Here is a 25,643-nt window from a genome sequence, read left to right as displayed (position 1 = left end):
CCACACCAGTGCCCCGCTGCTCACTACTGAGACATCCTTCTGGGACTCCCTGCAGCTGGCCACATCTCTTCTACCCTGAACAAAGCTTCCTCAGCTTATTTAAGTTGATGCAAGATATATCCAAGGACAGGCAAAGAAAGATGTTGAAGGAGAAGTGGTCTTGTACAAGCCCACTGTGACCAGCTGGCAAGTAGTCAGCACTGAGCAGTTGCCCAACACCTCTACTGCTGTTTACCAAGCTCTCTGGGCTGACTCCATCCCAGCTGCCTGGTACAAATCGCCCTTTTATTACTGATGAGATGGGAGCAGGAATTACAGAGCTTTAGGAGCTCAAGTAAGCTCCCTGTTCAGTGCCAAATATGCTGGTTAAAAGTTACCTTTTTATTCAGCTTCGTGGTCTAAGTGGGATCAATTAAAGAAATTAACCCGTGTCTTAGTCCGCTAGGAATGAAACAAGGATAATAACTTTCCTTCCCCCACAAAGAATTTGATAAAATAAAATCCACTAATGACTTTCAGGCACTCTGACACTAGACCAAAAAATACCATCTGAGGACCCTAATTTTTCTACATGAGCAGCTTCTGCACTTCTTGGCATTGTTATCCGGGGCTCAGGTAGATGTTTGTTTTCAGACAAGTCCTTACTTCAAGAATTTCTCCTGTTCCCAATAGAAACTCTGATAGCTTGTTCTCTCCCTCCTGTCTTTCCCAGAGTTAGTGCTATTGTATTTGTTTAATGGGGTTAATATGCTGCTGGTATAATAATGATCATGTACGGATGTAATTACTATGTGTGATTAATTCTGCAGCTGCTGAAAAGCTAGGAGGACTTTTCTTAGACATGGGAATATCTTTACAATAGTCCTTCTCAAATTGCACTACACCCAGACGTAAACCCCAAAAGCAATGTGAAAGAGGAAAAGCGAAGGCTGGATTAGAGGAGGGAGAGCTGCACCCAGCAGAGCTGCTGATGGAGGTTAAATATCTTGTGGGCAGAAACCATCCTTCTGCTGCCTGTTCACACACTGACGAGGGCAAACGATCCCCGGTCCATCACTACAATCCCAAGGTACTACTATCCCATACAAATAGCACGTAACCGGTTATAAATTTTTAAAGATGTGTCTGCCAGCGTTGTGTGCTTCTCTTGTTACTTTCCTTACAGTAAACATCCTTTAAGTGAACACGCTGAGCTTTGGTCTTCTAAGAAAACCCAATACCACAGACCGAAATATGAACCCCTATGAAATGCTAACTTGTTAATGTTGGCATAACTAACGTTACTGATTTTTACAAGAACCGAAGAGGAGGAGGTGCACAGGACACGTCTCATTAGTGCTAAAACACCTGGGGTGCCCACATCTGACAAAGCTGTAAATGCGTTTGTGCACGAGGCTTTTTGGCAGACACTGCCAATTTACAGTCCAGTGCTGCAGCCCTGCTCCTGAGTGCTCTTAAGTGCTCTGAGTGATAATGGACCTGTTTGTGCGCTCAGGGATTGTGAACTCAGCTCTTTAAGTCTGCATATTCCCCAGAACAATGCCTGGATGCTTGCTCTTGATCAAACGATCCTTGCATTCCACATATGTGACCTGAAGAGAAGACACTGCCTGGTAGATTTAAGTCTCTGCGGGTACCCAGCTGTTTCCTAACCCAGCTATTACCCATGTAAGCACCCATGACTTTGATATTGAAGTGACTCAGTTCAACTCTGCATCCCATTTAAAGGTGTAAGTGAAGCATAAGATGTTCCCAGGAAAAAAAACTGAGAGATGTGCACAATCCCCCAGCTCTAATCTTCCTCTCCTTCTCCAGAAATTACCTGCTGTAGCTTCTGCGGATTTTAACACCTGAAATCAGCAGTGCCTGAGTCCAGTTCCCTCATCTGCTCACTGAAAACCCTGTGCAGAGAGGCCAAGAAGGGAGCACACATGCTGCAGGAGATGCTGAGATCAGCTGTGCAGGACCCCAGGTAGCAGGTAAGGTGGGAAAAGAGCACAGCTGGAGAATTTGCTGTCTTGCAGGAGTCTCCTGTCACTCCCCACAGCTGCAGCTGGCAGCAGCAGACAATACTAAAGCCACTGGGCTGCGACAGGACCACAAAAGGGTACTGCAGAGTCCGTGTGTGCAGGGGTGGGAAATGGAGGTGGATTCTGCCCACTGAGTTCTCCCAGTCTTACCACATATAACTGCCCTGTAGAGCAGTTTGGTCTTGATATTTATGTGTTTTGAAGCACTATTATGTCTGAAATCCCCGTGATAGTGTCAAGAAATAAACCACTCTCTCCAAGCCTCAAAGAGCAGAGCCATGGATAGGCTGTACCTGAGGAAACACAAGGGCTATTTCCTCGCCCTCCAGAAAGGGAGGCAGCAGTTTTAGTTTTCACCTAGTGAAGGACTTATTGAGCTTGTCATTCAGCCACCAGCATGTTTCAGACAGCAACAATCCCACCTCACAGCACTCCTCTGCAGCGTCTGCAGGAGCTATCAGTGAAAAGCTACTCCAGCATCTGAAACAAGTGCTGGTTTTCTTCCTGCTTCTACTTAGCTTCTTTTGATTTCTGCTTCACAGGATTTTCCTCTTCTCAGCACACTACTGGGCACTTTACAGGTGCAGAAAAAAATGAGGTGAGTTTGAGTAAAAGAAGCAGCTAGCGATAGGTTCAGAACTTCCTTGTAATGAACTTCGCCTGATAGCAAATCTAACGTCGTGACCTAGCTGGCTTGATAATGCTAAAGTCGATCTGGATATAGAAAGGGTGCAAAGGGACAATGGGACAATGCAAGATAGCCTTAATAGCACAGACAGGGAGAACCATTACGAACCAGTGTCAGGAATATTAGTTTGCACGGCCAGCTTATCGAACTGATTTCACTAGGTTTATCTGAAGCCCCACAAACACAGAAAGCAGGAAATTCAGGCAGAATTTAAAATAAAAGCTCCCTCAAAGAATGCCTTCTTTTCTCGTGCTGTTCTCTTCACATCAACAAACATGCAAAATGCTTATCAGGTTTAAAGATGCTGCCAGCCAAGCTACGGCTTTCCTGTGTGCCCATCAGCTAAAAAGCTTAATGGGACGTCTAATCAAGGCAGCTAAACTTTTCCATCCTGAAAGCAAATTTGTGCACACACGGCTAATCTGCCAAACCCCATCCCTTGAGAGGCCCAGGACAGACACAATTATACAGCACTCAGACGATGAATTCGAGGGTTGCTCAGCTTACTGCAACACACGGAGCTAGACACCACGCACCCAGAGAGACGCTCATCAGAAGCATACCAACAAATGTCAGCAATCTGATCATGATATCGCAGGTAGTAAATTGGAGGCCAATTATTTGAGTTCTTTGCAGTGCAAACATTTCATTTATGGGGAAAAGGGTGGGGCAGTACAGCTGCCTGACTGAGCCAGATGCAAGGCTTGCGCAGGGCCTGATTTAAGAACAGAAGTGCTGCAGAATCCTGCCCTTCAGGCAGTAAAGTGACAAAACTCCAAGACCACAGATAGAAAACACACCAGAAAAACTGCAGCAAATTAACTTGGACTTATATTGGGACTACTTTCATTCAATGTCTGAGGATTAAACTTCAGGAATACGTTCATTTTGCATAAACACATGTTACCTTGCTTGCTAGAGAATGTGGTATGTAAGAACCTAGTCTTAATCTACCTTTGCTTTAAATCAACTAAAAATGCCCTGATTTGAAACTTTTAATGAAGCATAAATGCAAACAATAGCATGCCTTTAAGTAACTGCCATGGAGATCTTTGTTGTCACAGCTAATGCGAGATGAGCTAGGGCTACACAGACTGAAGTCATGTGTTTTACTGTTGCAGAGACTTGCACTTAATTCTTGAAGGATTGATTGCTCACACAGTCAGGTTTATTTATGTAATGAATTGAAGTACTGAAGTAGTTTAGTAGAAACTTAAGTTTTCATGTCTGTACACCAAAATATCAGATAAATGCTTTGCTAGCTCTGGGATAAAGATCACAGCATCTTGCAAATGCAATCTTAGCATTTTGCAAGCTGGAGATACAGCATCAAATCCAGTGAATGCAAAGAGCTGTCAAAGGTTCTTACCTTCGGTACCATTGACAGACAGACAACCAAATCACAAAACCCAAACATGACAGCAAACAAAAAATGCTATTCCACATTGCCATTAGCTGCTGGTTTCAGCCAGCAGGCAAAAGGATAATATGGGATGAATACAGAGCTGCCATTCAAACCCTGAATAAGGGGCAGAAGCAACAAAGCAGATAACACCATGCACTATGGTTGCCCGGCCCCATCTGTATCACAGACATTAGCACCATCCATCCACTGTCCTCCTCAAGGACTAACTATAGCTCAAGCACTAACCAAACCTACTGAAAGGCAATTTCCATTTTTTCCTTTAGGTATCGGAGGAAGGGAACTCAGCTATTGAGACTCAATAGAACATCTTTCAAATCCTCTTTCTACAAAAGACTTTTTTGTGTGGCTACAAAGAAATCACAGCAGGAAGATCCCCCAAGGGCCAAAAGCACCAGGTCACCCAGAGCTCAGCAGCACAGAAGGGGACTAAAAGTATAGCCCTAGGAAATATTGAATGGCACTAGGCAGGGCCTCTGCGTGTCACATGGGAACATATAATCACTCAAAAAGTGCTTCTTTTTTTCTGTGGATTTGCTGAAAATTACTCTGTGCTCTGGGTGTAATAGCACTTCTGCCATAATCAGCTGTTGGAAAGGTACATGCAAGAAAAGGAGCATTCTGGTATTGCTGTCCTGTCAGCTGCGTCTTCATATGATTGCCTCCATTTACACTGCAAAGTTTCCCAGCACACATATTTGCAATAATGCTCTTAATTTTCAATCAGATGCTCTGCACGGAAACCTAACGCAGAAATGGCATAATTGAATATCTCGAGGAGGAAAATAAAACACAAATTTTGACTCTGTGGTGTTATTTAATAGCAGTGAAAGTACTTACCAGGTGGCCTATTAATTGCGAGGTTTCGGAAATGACTGCCTTTGATCATCTCCACTGACAGCCGCCCTGTAGTGGCATTGTACGACAAGCCCACGAGCAGCTCTGGCACCCCTCCATGCGACAGGGACTGTGTTGAAGAAGCGCTATCACTGTGAGAGATTGCTGACAGACTAAGCTGAGAGTCTGCACTCTGCAGGGAAAGAGCACTGAAAGTCTCATCAGATTTTTCACCACCACCCTCCCTTTAATTTATATCTTGTAGCCTTGCTTAGTAAGATCTCCCGTAAGAAATGGCAATGACTAAGAATGAATTATGATAAGGCACCAAAAGAATAAGAGCATTACTTTTACAAAAACACCATTTAGCTTTCTCTTTAAAGATGAGGAACGCTATGTAATGTGTAAATCTAGTGTAAATCAAAGCCTCTGAGATAAGCATACATCCTACCTCATTAAATGCACAGAAAATCTAAAAAAAAAAAAAAAAAAAGACTTTTGGATGGAATGCATTTTGCTTTTTTTTAGTCATGTACTACGTATTTTCTTAATTTCTTTCCTTGCACCATGACATTTTCTCTATCCCCTTCTCACCCAGCCTGCGATGTTTCATTCATTTTGTGTGCCTAACATCTTACTGAGCTTCTTGTAGACAATGAATCATGTCAGAGCTCATCTACACAAACTGATTGGCATAGCCAGAGCTGGATACAACGGTGATATGCATGTAAGGCTATGAAGCAGCACTGCCAGTTCCTCCTCCCATGACCTACCACTCCAATCTGCCATGAAAAGAAACATTTTCTGAGTATTTCTGGTAATATGGAAACTGCTCAATGCAGAGATCCACAGGCCAGGAGCTACTGCCAAATGAGGTAGCTCTTGAACTGGCAGAAGTACAGCTCCACCAACATAACGGTGCACAAGAACTACTGTTCTCGTTGAAATGAAGGTAATTAGCCTTTGTGGCTCCAGGACCCAAGCTATTAATCCTGCATGGCACGGTGTTTGATGAGTTGTATAGAAGTACAAGCTTGCTAGGTGAGCCATGATTAACGAGGCACAGCTTTCTGTGTGGAAGATGTGCCCTGTGCTTCCCCTTACTGCTACCTGTGGTAAATGACAGTAGGACAGACCCACCAGTTGCATCCTAATGGCCCTGAATTGAAGGTATTAAGAACAGCTGGTCCCCGTTCACCAAAGGAGCAATTTTACAGACTCCAAATTTCCTTCATCAGACTTACAGTCAAATTACTCCTTGGCTCCAAGACCAGCGTCACCTTCATGTCCCTCTCCTGGCTGATGTTGCTCAGGTAGAACAGCTGTTCTCCCATCATCTTCTCTCCAACCATCTTGTGCACAGCATAGAGGCGGAAACGGATGGCGTAGCCACTCAACTCATGTGGCTCCAGCTTACTGAAAGTAATTTTATCCTTGAACATGGGGACGGGTCCTCTCTGAACGCTTGTCTTACCCCTCTGTTTCTTGCTCGGCATCAGGACTGTGTGCACTTGCCAGGTGTTCACACCACTGCGGTCTTTGTCTGGGACATCCCTGGCCTCCAAGACAGTAACCACCAGTTTTTGACTTGAGGCTTTGTAAGTGAAGATGACATCTAGATCACCGCATCTACAGACGGGCTGATGGGCACTCTCATGAGCTGGTACACTGTTTACTTCATCATGCTCCTGCAAAGAGAAGGAAGAAATAAAACCTCCATCAGAGCTGAACTGCCTTTGTGATTCCAACTCTACTTAAAAACTTTTAATCTCCTCGCTTGTGTTTGCAAATGTGGACAGTTTCTCTGCAAAACAAGGGTTCCACTTTCTTTTGAGATGCCAATGCTCGTTAACTGCCTGATCCTGTGTAATATTCCCCATACAATCTAGTAAGCAACAGCACTCATTGAAACATTTCCAACAAAAGGTTCCATCAATATTTGAATGTTTTGCAGAAGACTGTTAACTTGGCAAAAATTGTACATAGGGGAAAAATGTTTTGGTTTGGTTAAAAAAAAAAAAAAAAAGACAACCTATTACTTTGAATATACACTGAATTTTTTTCAAGATGGCTTTTTTTCATATTACTGAAATCAAACAATTTCATCGAACCTGCTACCTTTTTGGATATTTTATTCTGTAGGAAACTAAGAAAATTAAGCACTGTGTTCAGTTTGATCGAAGGGGAAAATCATAATGTCAGAACTTGTGGCAGAATGGAAATTCCATTTCTAGATGCTACCCTATAACTCAATAACTTTCCTACTGCTAAAGCAATGATAATCAAGAAAAACGGTCTGATTAAATACATATTGATTCTTTATTCACTTTTTAAATCTCCCAAGAGATGCATCTGTTCCTTCTGTTCAGTGTGGGTACTAATACGTTCGGAATAAGAATTCAAAATACAAAATCAAAATGTGCAGATGAATTCACATGCCATCTTTTACCTTCTTCTAAAGCAAAAATCGTCTTGATAAAATAAAAAATGGATGCTCACCTTACCTTTTGATGAGTGGGCGTGTGCGTTTCTGTTCAAAAGTGCTTGTTATCTTAGAGCTAGAATGTGCTTCATGTGATAAAGGGGTTGCTATAGTGATCAATGATTTGTATTTAAACATGAGTATACACTGTACTCGGGAAAGATTTTCAGTTAATAGCCAGAAGGTGAATTAAGGCCTGTCACTAGCAGTCTGAGTCACCCTCCTCCTCAAACATTTATCTTCTTTCGCATTTCAAGTAACACTTCTTTTCAACAGAGGGATCTTATTGTTTAGAGCGCAGATGATGGGCCAGAAGACTTCTGATGTAATTCCCTTGAGAAGTTTCTAGGGCGGCCTGTGTCTCAACCAAGATCTCAGACAAATCTCAAAATTTCCATCTACTTCCTGTCGATCAGCTTTTCAAGTGTTCAGGCTCATCTGCAGAGCTCCAACTTTCCTTATTTTTACAAGTGTTTGAGGCATTCATACCTGTGGCTACAGATGTCCATCTGTGTACATTAGTGATGAAGACCTGCTATCATATATTTTGCATTAGTGGTGTCAAAGAGAGAAAAATCACCTCTTGGTCAGCGCACAAAATGACTCAGTTGCTCATAAAAACGCCTTTCTGTATGAGCAGCAGGTTTCAAAGACAAAGATGCCGGGCAGGCCGGGCTGCCGGGAGAGAACGTGATGTTATGCAAATGCAAGTGCTGCTGTGTAGCTGTCAAGTTATTTCTGTCTGGCTGCTGAAATAATATTTAAGAAGGAAATGTAAAGGGATTGCACTTGATTCATGCTTCCCCCCACATGTTCATCCCTCCCCACTTTCATCCGTGCATTTGCTGTTGAGGAGATGGGATCAAGGCACATTTGAGAATTGCTGCTGGAGTACAGAGCAAACTCTGCTTGCAGCACTGCTGCTTTCATCGACATGCCTGAGCTGGGAACGTGAGTACCTGTGCGTCATCATCTTGTACAAAAAGCCAAGAGGCACTTTCCTACCAACAGAGCTGAGCGTCTCATCTTCTGGCTGCCTGAAGGGCAGGCTGAAGGTCAGATATCTGGTCTTTGACAGAGTAGTTAAAATAGATCTGGATATTAGGAAATCTCAAACTGTGCTACAATAGCTGTGGCCACATCCACTGCAGAGAAAACTGCATGCGTTGGAGGAAAGGAGGGAAAGAGAATGCCAGACTCCATGCCAGTGACCTTTCTGTGGACAACCAAGCTGTCGGGATCCCATGGGCTGGTGCTTTCAGAGAGAGCTGTGCAATCTGGGACTCACCTATCTACAGGTGTTCAGCCCACGAAGCTTACAGATGCTTGGTCTTCTTTCTGTGGAAGTCTTGACAAAATTCCCATTGACTTTCAGGGCTCAGCTGGGGCTGCGAGTGCTTTGTGAATGTATTGGCTACACAAACTATATAAATAGTGAAACTGAAATCCAAGGAAAGTGTGGGGTCTAGACACTTCATCTGAATTTATTTATTTCCCTCTTCCCAGCTCAGCTGCGGTGGCGTCAAGCTAAATAGACTGATTGATACTGTATGTGTAACCCAGTCACTCAGGACAGAGCCAACATCCATTTCCCTAGGTAAAATAAGTCCATTTCTGCCAGAGAAACCTGTGAGAGCAGCTAATTATGGACTAGGCTTGAAATGGTACTCATGGTTCCATGGTAGGGGCATAAAATTATCATTTTTGTCTCTAAAGAGAGGAGCTCTGAATGAAGCATAATAGAGCTTGGACATTCCTGGCATGTCAGAACATTTAGTTCCCGTAATAAGAAGTCTTTCATTAATCCACACAATACCTTTGGATGAGTAGCTGCTCGTAGTAGACAAATCAGGACTCGGGGATATCTGCCACCTGATGCTATAACCATTGTTTGCATTTTTTAACTGTACATGCCAGGAGCGAAACGAGAGATGGATTCCAAAGAAATACAAGTGGAGGACAGCTGAGACATTGCAACACGGGCGTACCACGGCAATGCACATCAGATAAAGAGGAGGAACGAGCCTCAGATGGGCAGACAAACACTGCGTGTCAGGCACGCAGCAAACAGAGGCCTGGGCTGCTGTTGCATGGAGTTCCCATGTGTTGTACGGTGCTTTGTGGGACTGCTTTGTGCAGCAAACCAAAATGCTCCTTTAAGGCTGGAGCGTACGCACCGAGGAGTGGCTCTCCCATCACTTTAACCAGCTGCAGGCAGCATGCTCGGAGGAAAGGAACCCTTGCCCTCAAAGCCTCATTGCTCGGAGTACAGAGGTATTAATTTCCACAGCTGAAGAACCGTCTCCTTTAAGTCAGGCAGAAGACGTGACCTTTGTGCGATTCTTTTAATATGTCTGATGCAGGCTGATATTTTTTCAGAAATTCAATCTCGTGGTAAAATAATAATGAAACCAAACACATCACGCAGAAAGAATATGAGAGAAAAGAGGGATGCTAAGTCATCAGGCATTTACAAGTCCTAAAATCTGTAACGGTTTCCTGAGGCTTCAAAATAAAGGTGCAGAACCAAGGGAAAGCAAAGCAGCTCTAACCCCATTCCCTCTCCTTCCCTGGAAAGATGCCTGCTATCAGTGGGGACCCTGGTGATGGTCACTTTGCCAAGTCACAGGCACCAGTCACCTCCAGCTTTCCAGATGCTCCCCATTGCCTAAGCCATAAAAACCTTGTGGAAAAAGAGGCAGAGCTCTGACCCAGGGACAACACCATATCTCCAGGCCCACACACTGCACGTGCAGCCAGTTGTAAAGCCCTGGGCCACCACAGGGTGCTCTTTGCTAACTGACGGTAAATGCTGGTTGCAATTTCAGTTCAAAGACCGAAAGTCAGACATCAAGCAAGAAAGCAGCTTCCCTGAATGAGCGTTAGTAGCAAGAGGTACAATACAAGGAACGGGGGAACACAGAGAGAGGTGTGTGCTCACGCACACAGGAGAACCATTACCTTCTGCTGTGCCGACCAATTTTTCACTTCATTTCTCCCCTAACGTTCTTTGGCCCCCGGCATCCTTCAAAATCTTACACCACATGTAACAAAAGACAATTCACTGTACCTCAGGGCTCCACGCTGATGAGCTGTCAGTAGCATCATTTCCTTCAAATCCCTGGTTGGAAAATGCTGTCTCCAGTTCCAAACATCCGTCGGTGGCTTGCTGGCTAATGCCATCAGCAACGCTGGACTCCATCCTAGGCCCTTTATGCTGCCCAGCACCCCTACTCTCCATTGTTCTTCTTGAATCAACAGATCCGTGGTCATCTTCACGATAGGGTAGGTTGTCTTGGTAACTCAGTTGGCTTAGTCCATCCAGATCTAACAATTTTTCAGCAAGAAATTTATTTCAGAGGGATTACAGTGAAATCACTTCCCCTCTCCCTCCCAAAATGTGTCTTCCAAACATTATTTTTTTTTATTTTCTTTTTTGACCTTGTCTCCACGAGGCATTGGGAGGGGTTTCTCAGGAAGGTAGTGTCATCACCGCCCCTGGGGGTGTTCAAGGAAAGGTTGGACGTGGTGCTTAGGGACATGGTTTAGTGGTGACAGTGGTGGTAGGGGGACAGTTGGACCAGATGATCCTGGAGGGCTTTTCCAAACTAATGATTCTAGGATTCCCCTGTATGCCAGAGGAGCACTACTTAGGAGCACTGCAATACTGGACTTGCAACAAATCTTGTATACATCAGCTTTTGGTGGGGTGGAGATGGCTGTTCCTTACTTTCCACATCCTGAATGGAGAAGCTGGTTTCCCTTAGTTGAAGGAGCTCACCACCACATGCAGTATGGGGTATTCAGGAGCCTTGGGGTTGCTTTGTAGCCCCAGAGCAATTGCTTCCACGAAAATTTAGATCAGATCAATTACAGAAGAGCACAGCTTGGCCGTGATGAACAGGTATTAAGACTGGGTTGGATGGGGCTTTGCACAACCTGGTCTAGTGGGAGGTGTCCTGCCCATGGGGTTGGAACCAGGTGGTCTTTGAGGTCCCTTCCAGCCCAAACCATCCTGTGATTCTGTGATATCAGCAACTTCCTTTTATGAAGGAGGAGGAAAAGACAAGAGTCAATAAGGCAAAGGGGATGGAGCGAGTAAGGAAAGGAGTTTCACATGGGTGAGAGTGCCACCATGACCCCATCACCCATCCCTGAGAGCATGGGTACACGCTATCAGCCCCACAAGCCAACCAGGAATTTCCAAACTCTATGTTTGGGCTAATTTGTTCCACGGGTGGCTGAAGGGAGATGAATTCCCCAACTTCTTCGACTCTTACATTGGTTTTAATTCATCTGGTCCTTAGACATCTACTTCATTGGCTAAAGAAAGGTTCATTAACAAGAACAAAACAATCTCCTTTGGTTCAGACCACCACAGATTCCTCCTCTACGTCATCAAAGGCTCTATTTTGAACACAGGACACTTCACTCCAAGGCATCAGTGAGAGCACTCTGTGTGGAGTGACACAAGTAATTACACGGGCAGGAACGTCGATGAAAATAACGTCGTGATCTGGCCTTGAATATGCTCTGCAAACACCTGCAGAAGAAAACCAAGGGCCTTCCTCCTTCCAGTGAATCTGATGCCAGGCCTCGCTTTATGAACACAGAGAGCCAGGCTCTGCCTCCATCACTTCCAAGTAAGCAAGGAGAAATTACAGTTAACAAAAAAAAAGCTGCACCTCCAAACAGCTGTTGAAAGTAACAAAAGCAGATTCAGAAACACAGACACTCGGGATGCAAAGGTTTGTTCTCATGAAGGTCATTACCATAAAACAACAACAAAAATCAGATTTGGCCTCCAACTCAAACAACAGCAATAATCACTGTGTTAAATAGAAAACAATGTCTTTGCTTTGGTTTAGATGAATCAGTATCTCCATTCTCTCCACATCCCACTGCCTTGAGCAAAAAGCCCAAATCCTTCTGAGCAGAAGACATTCCATGCTTGGTCCTAGGAGCAAATACGCTGTTTCTGATTCACATCTGCCCCACATAACCAAACCAAAAGCACAAAGGGAATGGGAACGGCACTCAGGAGCTATTTCTTGGAGGTGGGCAGAAGCTCTTGTCCCCCTCCTTGGCTGCTCTTTCAATCAATGACCAGGAGAACCACCTTGCCCCCTTCCCTCTGCCCACGAAGGGCCTCCCATGAAGGGCTCTCCCTGTGGGGAAGCACCCCACAGCTTCCCAGTTATGGAGCTGTTCTGAGGTGTGGGAGATGGTCCTTCAGGAGAATGAGGGATCCCAATCCTGATCTCCCAAACACCAGGTGAGTGCTCTTCTCGCTCCCTTCTAACATCCAACCGTCACCCCATCTTCTCCTCTTCTTCCCAGCTGGCACACCTGGTCCTGAAATCAGGAGCCCTCATCCTCTCCCCTCTGCCCCGAGCTGAAATCAAGTGAGGGTAGGAAGTCATTTGATTCTTTGCCATTACTCCCACTCTTCCCTACAACGTCAGAAAACAGAAACGAGTAAACACGAGAACACAGGCGAGAAACAAAATAACCGAAATTCCACATACACAAATTTACTTAGAGTGAATGGGTACAGGCGCTCCTTAAGGCATTCAATTAGCAAGCCAACGTCTAATACACATTTTAAACAGTGGGTCATCCATCAAAGCACACACCACACAGCAGGCTTTCAGAATAAAACGCTACTGTAGTAAGAAATTATCCTCACACAATTGTCTTGTGGTTTTGACTCCTGCTGGGATAATATCCAGATCAATAATAGAGGAATTTTCAAAAACTACATTAAAGCCATAAAAGGCTATTCATAACAGGAAAACTCCAGAAATGTATTAATAGAGCAAGCCATTTCCCTAAGACTCAGGGAAAATTAATGTGTTAGGAAAGCAAATGTAGTATTCAGGGAAAGGAAGGGAAAAGGTGATTCACCAAAACCATTTAGAGAAACAGGCTGGCTTTTTCTTTAAATTTAAAGCAGTTTGGTAAGTGATAATCACTTACAAACACCAGTATTAGGGGATCATTACAGGTAATAGCCCAGCTACGCAGACTGGAACAACTATACATCTCCAATTACATCCGTTCTGGTGTTATATTCACAAAAAAATGGTCAAAACAGAAGTTCTTCATGTAAGGGAAAAGGTCATAGCAGTAAAATGCCTGTAATTTACTTGAGAGAACTTTAAGGAAGAAAATGTCAACTGTCTTACGAATACCTGACATGAATAAACAGCAGAGCATCACAGATATACGTTGAGACAGCCTTACCTAACTATCTGAACTTTAATTAGCCAGGAGTCCCCTCAGAGCAGCAGCAGCAAATTCTAAACTTAAGGGCTCTGTACACTAAAAGAGCATGTTTTGTTTTTTTTCCAGTCCTGCCCCACAGCCTTTCCCTGTTGTGTCATGTGTCACAAGTCACGATGAAGGCCAGGTGAACACCAGGGAACATAAATCACCAAAAAAATCAGGAAAGTCTTCTTTCAAGGTTGCAGAACTGGCTGTAAAGAAACTGAATTCTGCCAGATGAAAGGACGAGCCTCACCTGCAACACAACGGGAGCAGAACTCCAGCAGGTACAGGGATGCAGAAGCATCTCTCCAGGGATACAGGGAAAGCTCAACACATCCAATACTGAAAGTCAGGCTGGAAAAAAATGTGAAGACTCCTCTTGAATTAGCAAGCAAATGGTTTGTCTAACAAAGAATATCTTCTTCTTCTTTTTCAAAGAAATCTCCCAGTTCTATGAATTACAACGTGCTAAAGAAACATCCTGAGAGGCCTCATCAGTCCCTAAAATGCACTTCCAGAGTTAAGAGATGAAGCCCAGTAGATCTTGCTAATTTAACACCAAATAGTTTATTAACCAGCAAGAAACACTGAGATGAAGAGTTTAACGTGTCTCTCTTACTTGTGCTGGCCAAGGTGACGTTTGCTACGTGGACTGCAGTGAATCACTGTTTTTTATGAGAAAAAGTCTTTTCTTTGTGATTTTCCAAAATGGCAGAAACTTGATCCCTTCTTCTAGACCGAACACAAACACATGTGGGAAGTTACAAGCTTGTAGAGGTCAAGCATGGTCAAGAGAAAGAAAGGATTTCAGGATGGATCTTGACACTTCTGGACTGGGTGGTGATTTTGAAGTGCCTCTTCCTGAAAGACTGGCAAGGCACCACAGCAGAGACACGAGGCAGTGGGACTGGAGCACTTTTGCCCTCATACAGCACTACTCCCCTGCTGGATTGCCTGTTCCAAGCCACTCTTCGGTGCCTCGGCACCGCATGCTCCTGTACACCGAACCACAGCAGACACGGGGAGACTGAGCCCTGCTCTGCCCCTGGTTATTTTGAGATTAGCCATCAAAGTGCTAAAAAACTTCCCAGAAGAGCCTCGAAGAAGCAGAACCATTACCTAATTACTATAAATCTAAACAAAAATGGCTTGTAAATTTTAGGGGCTAAAGAGAAAAAGGATCTTAAATTTCAAGTGACATTATGCAATCAGGCCAAGATTGTTTAATTTACCACATGCTGGGTAATTGCATAAGAAGACTCCATGTTTCCAGAACTAAAACAGGCTCTTTATTAACAGGGTGATTTGCAGAGAGGCTGTGGGCAGAGCTGGCATTCAAGCCATTCAGCTCCCCAGAGCATCCTCCAAACACCTCCTTCCTGCAGAGCACACTCCTCTTACCCAGGCTCTATTCAGGTTACTACAACGCTTTTTAACGGTTGAAAAGTTCGGGCTAAACAAGTCCAAAGTGCCGACCGTGATGACATTCAGAAAGAGAGGGTCAAGGAAAATCTCATTTAAGAACAGGATGTGTGAAGACTTTGCTGTATGCCAGGGCTGAGTGGGAGAGAAGCTATTCAGGGCCCTCCAAGATGCTCAGCTTCTCTGGATGCCTAAGTCTGTTGTAGATTTCTGATTCTGTAAAAAAAAAAAAAAAAAAAAAAGAAAACTACCAGTTTGAAGAGACCCGGCATACCCGGGGACATGAGGTTATAGTAATTTGTTCATAACGAAGGGTCTGATTTTGAGTTTAATGAGGAATGAGGTGGTGAACCCAATGTCTTTGTTGAAAGTAGGTTCCAATATCTGGTTTAATCTAGTTCCTGAACAGCTATTTAAATCATATCAATATCACCTCTGAAAAGTTATACCAACTCTGCACCGTGTTGTGCCAGAAGAAGAGTTCAACAGAGAGCCATGTCTTGAAACGATCAGAGGGTGAATTAAAACCAAGCAATTGTATTTCAAAATTAAGGCATTCTATGGAACTGAAAACAGAGGGCACTGTCACAGCTCTTCCCTCTAATGAATTTCTCCAGATTTTAGAACGTGTTCAGGCCAATTTTCTAAGTAGCTACATTTTTAAATGCATTCCATCTTTGTTTGTATAAAAGAGTCATTACATTAGTCCATAGAAGATCATAAAATTCTTCCCTTCTGTGCCATAAATTTTTAGTTTCTGTCATTGCCTGACATTTGGCGTATGCGCTGGCAAATGATCCAGCATAATTCATTCACTGTTCACCTTGTGTTTGCAAAGCTGCTGCAAAAGGAGACACGCAACTTTTGCTAAAAGGCTTGCTAAAGAAATGACTTAAATGGCACAGATCAAAAATATATTAGAACAAAGTCCTGCAGTCTTTATGCTGGCAAAATAATCCATAAAAACCCCTGGGGATTTGGAGCCAGAACTCAAAACCAATAGACAGTCAATGGAAAGATCTTTGTGGACTTCAGTAGGGCTTGGATCCAGACGCTTCCCTCTTTAAGTATTTTAGAAATGAGCTGCAGGTAATCAATAGGGAAAGCCAGTTTAGTAAGAGAGAAAGGGAGACCACATTCAGATACCTCTGTACTGACTCCTCATGGCTGGAGAGAAGGGGCTGAACATGGGTCTGCGCTCCACACCTGCTTGTGTTGCTTTTTCAGATACTCCTGATCAAAAACTGTAAGCATGACATAGATCTCAAGCTGCTTAATCACCTCATTCATCGCTGAAGATGCCGTCAGTTCTTCATCCACCCCGTAACTATTTACTGGGAGAAAACGACAGCTTGGGCTTTAGACAGCCTGCTGCCCTTGGCCAAGAAGCCAGATGAAACGGCACACTTCCAGCTCCCAGAGAGACCTTCTGGGGACAGACAGCTGAGCAAGGGCTTGAGGAAGACTGGGGAATGAACCTGCCATGGACCTGCTTCTTCAAGCCTCAGGAAAGCCTCTGGATGGCATTTTGTATCAGCAGCAATTACAAGTTATTAGACCTTGCCCACCTCTGCGCTTCACCTTATTTTGTTAATGCATATATTTAACAGAGCAGAACAGAGCAGGACAAAACATACACAGGGAACCACTTGTAAAATCGTCAGCCCGTGCAAAGACAAAGCAATCAGCAGAGTGCTTGAAAACTTTCCTGTCCTTGCATTTGCCTTCAGCTCCTGCAAAGGAGGAGAGGGAACTTCTTTTGTGCAGAAAAAGCAACTCAGCCCCGACCTCCTCTGGGTAACGCCACGAGCGCAGCCACGGCACATGGCTAACAGGCACTGCTGACTCCATCTGCCAGCAGCAGAGGAACTCGGGAGACCAATGTAAATCGTAACCTTTAAAAGTGCAGATACACATTTGAGCACGTCCCCACGAACGCCCTTCCCCTCCTTCTCCCAGCACGTGCTCTGCCTACGAGATGACTGCACCCTCATTAGCGCGGAAATATCTGCCAGCTGGGGGAAGGAGGGCTCAATACGCTCTATATATACTTGGCCTTGCCTTCTCGGGGTGAAAATGTAGCAGTGTTTCGCCGATCTCCCTCCCAGCAGGAGGCTCTGACCCAGCAACACGCACGGAGAGGGAGCCCTGGGGACAATGGGCAGCCAGGGCGTGCGTGCAACGCTTGTGTACACGCATGTGAACGAGCCAGATGTCCACCGTGGATGACCTGCTGCTCGCTCTTGAGCACCAAGTGTACAATAATGGTTGCCAAGACTCGCTTTGATAATCGCCATGGCAAACCCAAGCAGCTGAACAAATGAGCGGGGCAGGCAAATGGGCAGAGGGCAGCTTTCTCGGGGAAAGCGCCTTTCCTCACCTCGAATCTCACTTACACCGACCACGTGGCTATCGGTGGGGAAACAGCATCCTGCCTTCGCTAGGTCACAGGTTTTTAATAGACCTCGATGACAACTGTGGCTGCTTCTCCATAAGCACATGGGCAGCGACGATGGGGCACTGGAGCTGGCAGCACCGAAGCGACCTGCGCCCACCTCCAGCCAGCAGAAGGTGATTTTTTCCACGTCCCACTGGCAGACCGGAGCCCCTCTTGCTCTGATTTACCACTTATCTGACAACAAGGCTGCTGCACCTTCTAGAAAACTGCTCTCTGTTGGAGGAAAAAGCTAAACGCCCCTGTTGTGGTAAAAAAGGAAAAGGGTTTTAGGCATTGGTTTGTAAATGGGCAGTGCCCAGTCATCAGAAAATGTGATTATTTTTACATACGCCTTTAAAAGTAAGTTTCTTTGAAATTGCTTTAACTAAGAATTATTTCAAGTTGTAACAACCCTTCGGTCTAAACGCGCTATGATCTGTCCTAATAATTGAAACACATAAAACTAAATATTCCTTTTCCGCCAACTGTGCAGTCAACTCACTACCCACAGCTCATGCAACCTCCGCAAAATTAATTTCAAAGCTCAGCAAATACTGATAACCTCTACTTTACACGTATCTCCTGGGTATTCAAGGCACAAAATAAAAATTACTTCACTTTAAACAAAAGTGTGCTTTTCACTCAGTTTGCCAAAAATCTGGGGTAAAACATTATCTTTAGTAACTAAGCCATATCTGTCAGCATTTGCTAATGAATACGTAACATTAAGATCCTGGGTCCACGGGCACGAGGCTGTACACTTAAATGGATGTGTACTGATGCTGTGTGTACATTAGGTTATCAAAAGAAATTTTACAGCGGCCACATGGATCCCATGTTCCTGGAGCGACCTGCAAACAGAGGGGATCTCCTTCTCCAAGACAGTCAGCTCAGTTTGTGGTCATTTGAAAATTCAGTACTACTTCTGAGGGTGCATAACCGAGGAACACCTGATTAGGTTCATTTCAAAGCGTGGGGTGCAGGAGAGAAGACAGATACCAGTGCTCGCTTTGCAGCAACGCTTGTGGGATTCCTTTGTAAATCTACAGCAAAAACCTAAAGTTAGCTATCCAACTGCAGCCTTTAACAGGGCTGCTTCATCGTTTGTTTCCACAAAGCTCACAATTTTCTTTTTTTAAAGGATTTTTTTTAATGGCAGAATACATTGAGCCAAATTACATGTCTGTACCCTCCACTGAATTCAGCTACCGCGTCTTGCTTGGGCGAAGGGAGGAGTTTGGCCGGGTTTTAGGGATTATTGGCCTCTTGACTTTGACTCCAACTGCACAAATCCCCAAAGCATGACTGCATCACCACTTGTTATGACACGATGCTATTTCTTACTTGCATTCGGAAGCACACAGGCTAATTAAACAGAGGCACTGGGGAATCTGTAGCAAATGCTTGATACGTCTGCTGTTGAATCCGTGCCTGAGCAGCAGACAGCTCCGTGTCAGCTTAATGTCTCCGTATTAATAAAACTAACTCTTCCCAGGGGAGGGAAAAATGTTCCCCATTCAAATATACAAGTGTCCTGATTAGGAAAGGACAAGGGGGAAACATTTGCTGTATCACCATGGAAACTTAAATAAAGGGCCCATAATTACAATCTACATTCTGGAAAGATAATGAATACATCTTGAGATCTGCAGATGTTGCGTAGCATGTGCATATTTCTAGCAACTTCAACTCAATTGCTTCTATGTATCATCTGCTTCACAAATCAGCTTCCCACCACTCTTAAGGAAGCATGTGAGTTGGTTTTTTTTTTGTTCTTTTTTTTTTTTTCCAAGGATGACAGCATGGGAGGAAGGAGGCTGACCTCTTTTTCTTGCAAGGTATTCCAAACTACCACCGCTTACCCCGAAATTTCAAACACCCAATCAGTTACAAAGTGGGCTTACAGGCATCCAGCCACACTAAGCTAAAATGTAGGAAATAAATAATTCAAGGATTCTCTGCAGCATTACCAAGTATAAAGAATAACTTAGCATGCGTTCAAAGCTCATCCAAGAAAAAAAATTACCAAATAAAAAAGCACAGCGTAAGTGTAAAATATAGATGTACCGCAGCCTGTCTGCTTGCATGTTAAAAAAAAAAATATATATATATATATATATAGTGATTTTGGCTGAGCAATGAAAAGTTAGCAAATAACAAATTTCTGCTCTCCTATATGTTTAATGCTGCCCTTCACTTTCTTCCTAAAGATTTTGATTCTGCTTTACTGAAGCCAGTGAAAGCTTCCATGGGAGCAACCATCAAGCCCTGAAGGAAGCAGAAGTGTGATACCAAAAAAAAAAAAAAGAAGTATTTGATCATATAAGCACAAACAATATCAGTCTATGCATGCATAATGCATACACTTGGAGGATCCCAGGAGCTCTCGGCGCAGTGTTCTGTGCTATTGCACAGCCAGTCACATAGACCTGGTCCTAAAATTTTCATGATGGGGATGACACAGAGAAATGGTGATCTGCGCCGGCTCCTAACTCAGCAAAACCCAGAGCTGCATGCAGAATAAAGAGAAGGGTTTCTCTTTGGGAAAACTGGGCCTGCTGCAAGCAATGGGTTTGCTGGAGCTGCTCGGAAAGGAGGAGGAACGCTTTTTAAAGGAAACATATGGCAATGCACACGGAGCTGCTACTACCGATTTCTGTGCAACTACAGCTTTGATTTGCACAATGGCTTCGGTCTGGTGTCTTCTTCTCACTCTTGCTGTCAACCAGTTGAACTGGGAGTGCAAATCAACGCACAGAGTAATGCAGCTACCGGCTGCGTGGGTTTGGCTAAGGAAGAGGCAACTCCTGCCCTTGTTTATGCTCAAAACTACTTGGGGATACAATCCCATTGCCAAAAACCTTCTTTTTATACAGCAGAAACACAATCCTGAGCAACCACCCCGACCTCAAATGTATTTAAAATGGGTGGAGAATGCACTGAGATGCATAAAACCCCTATTTCTGCATATGCCTTAATGGACTGTGATCAACACAGTGCTTCACCTGCGCGTTTTCTTTGCACTCAGGCCTGAGTGGTTTTGTCCCTTTCCTACAGATATGGGATCCCATTGGGTGCCTGGTGTTAAACATAAGCCCCCTCTTTGCTCAAGGACAAGCAGCGGTGTCCTCTTTGTGCCACAAGCCCACCTCTACCTCTCCATTTGTCCTCACCCCTGACCAAACCCGACAGGAAGCTCTGCAAGGAGAAGGCTCCAGGTGCGATGCGGGCAGGGAGAGTTGCAGCTCGGCAGCTTTCAGAGCAGGGGAAATTTCCAGCAGAAAGCGAAAAGCAAACAAAAAAAGTCAAGGGGTAATCAGAAACAAGGCCAATTGCGGTATTTGGCGCTGGCCATCAGGCACTTGTAAAGCCGAACAATGCAGCAGTCAGAGCAATAAACTCCAATTCTGCACGCCGCTGTGCAAAGAAATAGAGACCTGCCCACAGAACACAGCGTGACAATCAACATCTTTGCCTACCGCTTTTTTCCTACTCTGAAATTGGGATTTTAAAAATAGGAACACGGGACTCGGCTTCGAACCGACTCCTGCGTTGCTGCCCAGGGTTCTTCCACGGCGAGAGGCGATGGCAGCCAAGGAGCAGAAGCGAAACCCACCCCTGGCTTTCCCAGGCACCCACTTTGTGTTTTACTTGCGGAGTAAGCGTAAGTCGGGCTTCATTTGTGCCACTGGCTTTTATCAGCACGGGCCTGGGATCTGCAGAAAAGTGGAAGACAAAGGGTGACAGAGTGCAGGGGACCTGCTAAGCCAGAAAATCCCCTGGCGTGGGCAGGGCTGTACCCCACCACCAGCTCCTTTCTCTTTAGGTGCATTATTTTCATGACAGCTTTCCTGCTTGCCTTTTTACCACAAGGGGTCGAATCCCTCCAGGTTCCTTATTGCCCAGCTCTTCTGCCTGGCTTGGATACTCGGTTCTCCTACAACAAAAGTCACTTTGTGAGCTCTCTCCACTAGACATAAGGGGCTTTGCCTGAACCAGCACGAGCTTCTTCCAGAAAACGGCCTTCTCCCCTCGCAGAAATCGAGCTGGCCACGAAGACCCCATACACTGCCTCCTGCTCCTCCCGTGGTTTCGCTGTGCCACGCTCACAAGCAGCCAGACCCAGCAAACGCGGGCTGATTACAGCCACTCGTGGCGCTCAGCACCGTAACCACCAGCTTCACACCCCCGAGGCTTTGTTTGCTGATTAACAGGGTGGAAATCGCCTCCCTCGCACAGATATTTGTTTGGGGTTGCTACGGATAACTACCGCATTGCAACGAGGCAGATCTTTATTTTCCCGCTGGCTTTTCTAATTGAACCTTTCTGTTTGCTGCCACGGGGCTGATTCACCGCAGCCTCTTTTTGCCACTGCTGCAACACCACCCAGCACCCCTGGGGAAATCACAGCCCTCGGGGGCACGGGGGGCTGTGGATGTGGTGCAACAGGGCTCTGATGGGTTTGTGACCACTGCTGTCACCCAAAGGGGACAGTCCTGTCCTCCTTCTCCTCCCCGTTTCTCCCTGTTGCAGTTGTGGCCAACTCACCTGGTTTAAGAGCAATGAGGAAGGGGCAGGTGACTCTCAGAGGAAGTAATGAGCAGGTTCAATCCCCCAAGCAATGGCGTGCCTGTGATTCCAGGCATGGGGAGCAGCACAACTTGTGAGCAGGGAAGGTCAGAGCTGCAGGTTCACATCACCTACCGACAGCTGCTAAACCACCCTCAGGCCCAGTGGTCTCAGCTACAGCACAGTATTTATGCTAAGATGTCCAGGCCCTATGACACAGAGCTTCAGCAAACCTCGGTGTTCTCGTTAATCCAAACTCAAGGCTGTCTCTCCAGCGCCACAACTCTCAAACTCTTTGCTGGGAAGTGCTCCCACACAGATTATGCTGCTACGTATAGGCTGCATGGGCTCGAATCTCCTCAGCCCGAGGAACGAAATGTCTCTGAGCACGCGGCTTGCGTGGGTTCACACTCACCCGGTGCCACGAGTCCTTCCAGGGATGCTTCATGAGCAGCACTGCTCAGCTCTCTGGTGGGGGAGCACGTGCCTGCACGTCAGGGAGCTTCTGGGTGGGGTGAGGAGGCCAGGAGAGCAGCAGCTGTTCTCCTGGTCACCTGAAGGGATCTTCTACAGATTCTGCTACAGATTGGTTTGAGATTCAGCCTAACTCATCCATGGTTGGTCTACAAATAGCTGCTGATGAAGCCTCCCTAAGCCACAGGTAACTGCAGGAGAACCATGAGAATGCATCGCAGAGGCAGAGCCCAACCACGTCTCCCTCATTGCCTGGAAGATGCACACAGCACAACACTGCTCCTCACCACCTGTAAATCTGCATGTTTTTCCCCCATGACTGCAATCTCCCTGGCTTCTTTCATCCCAGTGTTTCCCCTCGGTTACTACCATTGTGTTTTGGGAGTCCACCAGGCCACTCAAGATGACAATTGCTGCCAGCAGCTCGTCACAAGAGCCAGAAACAAAGCCACGTCCTCACCCCTACCTCTGGCAGAAGGTGAGGAGCAGCACTGATGCCATCTCAATCAGTTCACGAGTGCTCTTTGTGCTGGTAAGCAACGCAAAGAGGGTAGGAAGAACCAGAGGAGGATCACCCACGCTTCCAGCAGTTCTTAGGGTCATTTCCTTCCGCAAGCATCTGCCCACAGCCAGGGGTTTGCACGAGCAGCCTCCTACAAAGCAGGCCGAGCGAGCAACGACTGCAGCTGGGAAGAGAAAATGGGAAGAAGTACTACTGCTGGTGTCAGCTCAGGGAAATACTATGTCCTAGTGCTGCAGGGTGCTGCTAGTATGCCTGCACGTAACCTCCACCACGACGCAGTGAGATCATTCGCACCTGCCTCGCCTGTAGTAGGAGAAGGAAGGTGAGGAGGCAGGGTTTCTAGGAGAGAGGCAGCACTTCCCAGCTGCTGCCAAGATGCTGTTTATTGGCAAATGAAGCCTCCTGGGCCCCTAAACAACCTTCCCAGAGGAAGATAAAGTCGCAGCTGCCATATGGGGAGTGGGAAGAGGATGCCACTTAGCAAAAGCGGATCAGAAAATACATGCACAAACACACACGCTCACACACACACAATTTGTTCTGCAACTGTGCTGAATGGCAACAGCCATTTCTCCCTCTTAAAAAAATCTTCCTGCACACAGCTTATGCAACCTGCTGGACGGCCAGCATGGACGCCGAGTGCTCCTGGACACAGCTCCCAGGGAGCTGGGCAGGACGAAGCCTTGAGCACCAGACAAGGAGCTCGGTGAAAATCCAAACCACCGAGCCACTGCGGGCTGGCAGACTGCTTCTAAAACCACGAACTGGGGATGAACAGCAAATGTTGATGGGGATAAGACAGATCCCGCAATAGTAGCGCCTTTGAAAACTCTTTGCCTCCACTCCCCCAGCTGTACAGCTGGAAATATTGCCATCCGCCCCCTTTTCAGGGCCGCCACAGGCTCTCATCCACTTACTTGTGGCATTCTGGATGAAAATACCTCACAACTTGAAACTTTGCAAAGGCAGAACTGCAAAGGAGTATTTTGAACATACAAAGGAACATGGTGCCACCTTCGCAAGGACAAAAGTCTGCGCACAAATACTTCCTGAGTGGCTCTGAGTTTCCCAGAGAGAAAGCGCTGAATGCAACCTCGTGTCTGCGCTTCATCTCTCCCACTCGAGCAGCCAGGAGCATTTTCTGTGAAGTGCTTTTGTCCACCGCCTGTCTTTGCCTGCTTTCACTCGGTCCTGGCGGTGCTGCTGATTCAGTGTACCCTCTTCAGATGTCCTGCTTGGAGAGCAGGCGCTGATTTTTATAGGGCTACGTCCTGGCTGGAGCACGGGCTGGCTCCGTGGGCAGACAGGTGATAAAACACATCAACACTCGGGGTCTTTAAATGGAAACAGCCCAGCGGTCTATTTTAGTCCCAGGTGCAGGCAGAAGTTTGATTTATCACATGAGCAACAGCTTTTTGGTAGGGGTGGATCTCGCTACAGGACCTAATGAAAACTCACTTCTTGCCGAGGAATTCCTGGCCGTATAAAGGGTCATTTACCGAGGTCAGGAGCGCTTATATAGAGCAGGAAGAATAATTTCCTCCACTACAGCAATTACCGGCAAAAATCAATGACCCCTGTTAAGCTGGAGGCTAAGGTAAGTAAATGCAGCGGAGCTCTCTAGTTTTAAAAACTCCCAGGGCCTCCCGTTACACACGTGTGGAGGATGACAGCAGCCATCCAGACGAGATTCCCATCAGGACACCAGCCTTCCTGGTGTTCCAAGGTCAAACAATTTACTTCAGCGTGGCTGAGAGGCCGTCCTCAGCTAGCGCTGGGATTGCCTAATTGATGGGAGAAGTCTCCCCAGACTTGATGCAATTTCAGCGTAGCGCTCACCTATATATTACGCTGGTGTTATGAGCGCGGTGTCAGACAGCTCGGGAGGCTCCTCAATCACAGCGCCGGCTGTGCAAAAATAGCTCGGCTCTGATTCACAACCCCGGCTCTGCCAACGTGTGCCTCTCCCCGTGTCTTTGCAGAGCAGCCGCTGCCCAAACCGCTCTGCTTAATGGTCACTTTGACTTTCTGTTTGCAAAGGACGCGGGCCCCGAGGAAGAAGCGGGTTGAGCTTACTGCATTCAGAGCACGATTATCGCTGCTCTCCGCTTTTTTCATCAGTACTGATTTTCTATAACAGCGCCAGGCTGGGAAAACAGACGGACCGGCCAGCTCTACCCCTCTGCTAGCAGCTCACTACTTTTGGAAGTGCCTTATTGCTCCACTGCTTTTTTTTTTTTTTTTTTTCCTTCTCCCCAACTCTTAAGCCAAATGTGCAATGATGGATTTGGCAGCCGCTCTCTCACCAGCCACCCCCAGTCAGCTGAGCCACTCCGTCTCCGCCGCAGGGGGATGCGAAAGCTGCTCTCTCCCCCTTCTGAGATGGGCGATGGTTCCTCTGTCAGAAACACTGAGGTTAGACAACAAGGAAGGTCTCGAGGAAGATGCAAGAGCAAGTTCATCTCTATTTTCAAAGCATACAGGTGGG

The 25,643-nt window shown here is 45.9% G+C and overlaps 1 protein-coding gene across 3 annotated transcripts in view; it reads right to left on the bottom strand.

Moving 5' to 3' along the window:
* Window positions 1-25,643, bottom strand: part of SYT16 (synaptotagmin 16) — a 95,471-nt gene that overhangs the window by 8,359 nt on the left and 61,469 nt on the right. For all 3 annotated transcript variants that reach the window (XM_068682491.1, XM_068682489.1, XM_068682490.1), the window contains 3 exons: window positions 10,531-10,787; window positions 6,223-6,666; window positions 4,982-5,171 (listed from right to left, as the gene is read on the bottom strand). In XM_068682491.1, the coding sequence (XP_068538592.1) occupies window positions 4,982-5,171; window positions 6,223-6,666; window positions 10,531-10,787 (891 nt within the window). The remainder of the gene's footprint in view (window positions 1-4,981; window positions 5,172-6,222; window positions 6,667-10,530; window positions 10,788-25,643) is intronic.

The sequence above is a fragment of the Anas acuta genome, chromosome 5 (genome assembly GCF_963932015.1).
Source record: "Anas acuta chromosome 5, bAnaAcu1.1, whole genome shotgun sequence".
NCBI classification, from domain to species: Eukaryota; Metazoa; Chordata; class Aves; order Anseriformes; family Anatidae; genus Anas; species Anas acuta.
This window is presented reverse-complemented; position numbering and strand designations above follow the sequence as displayed.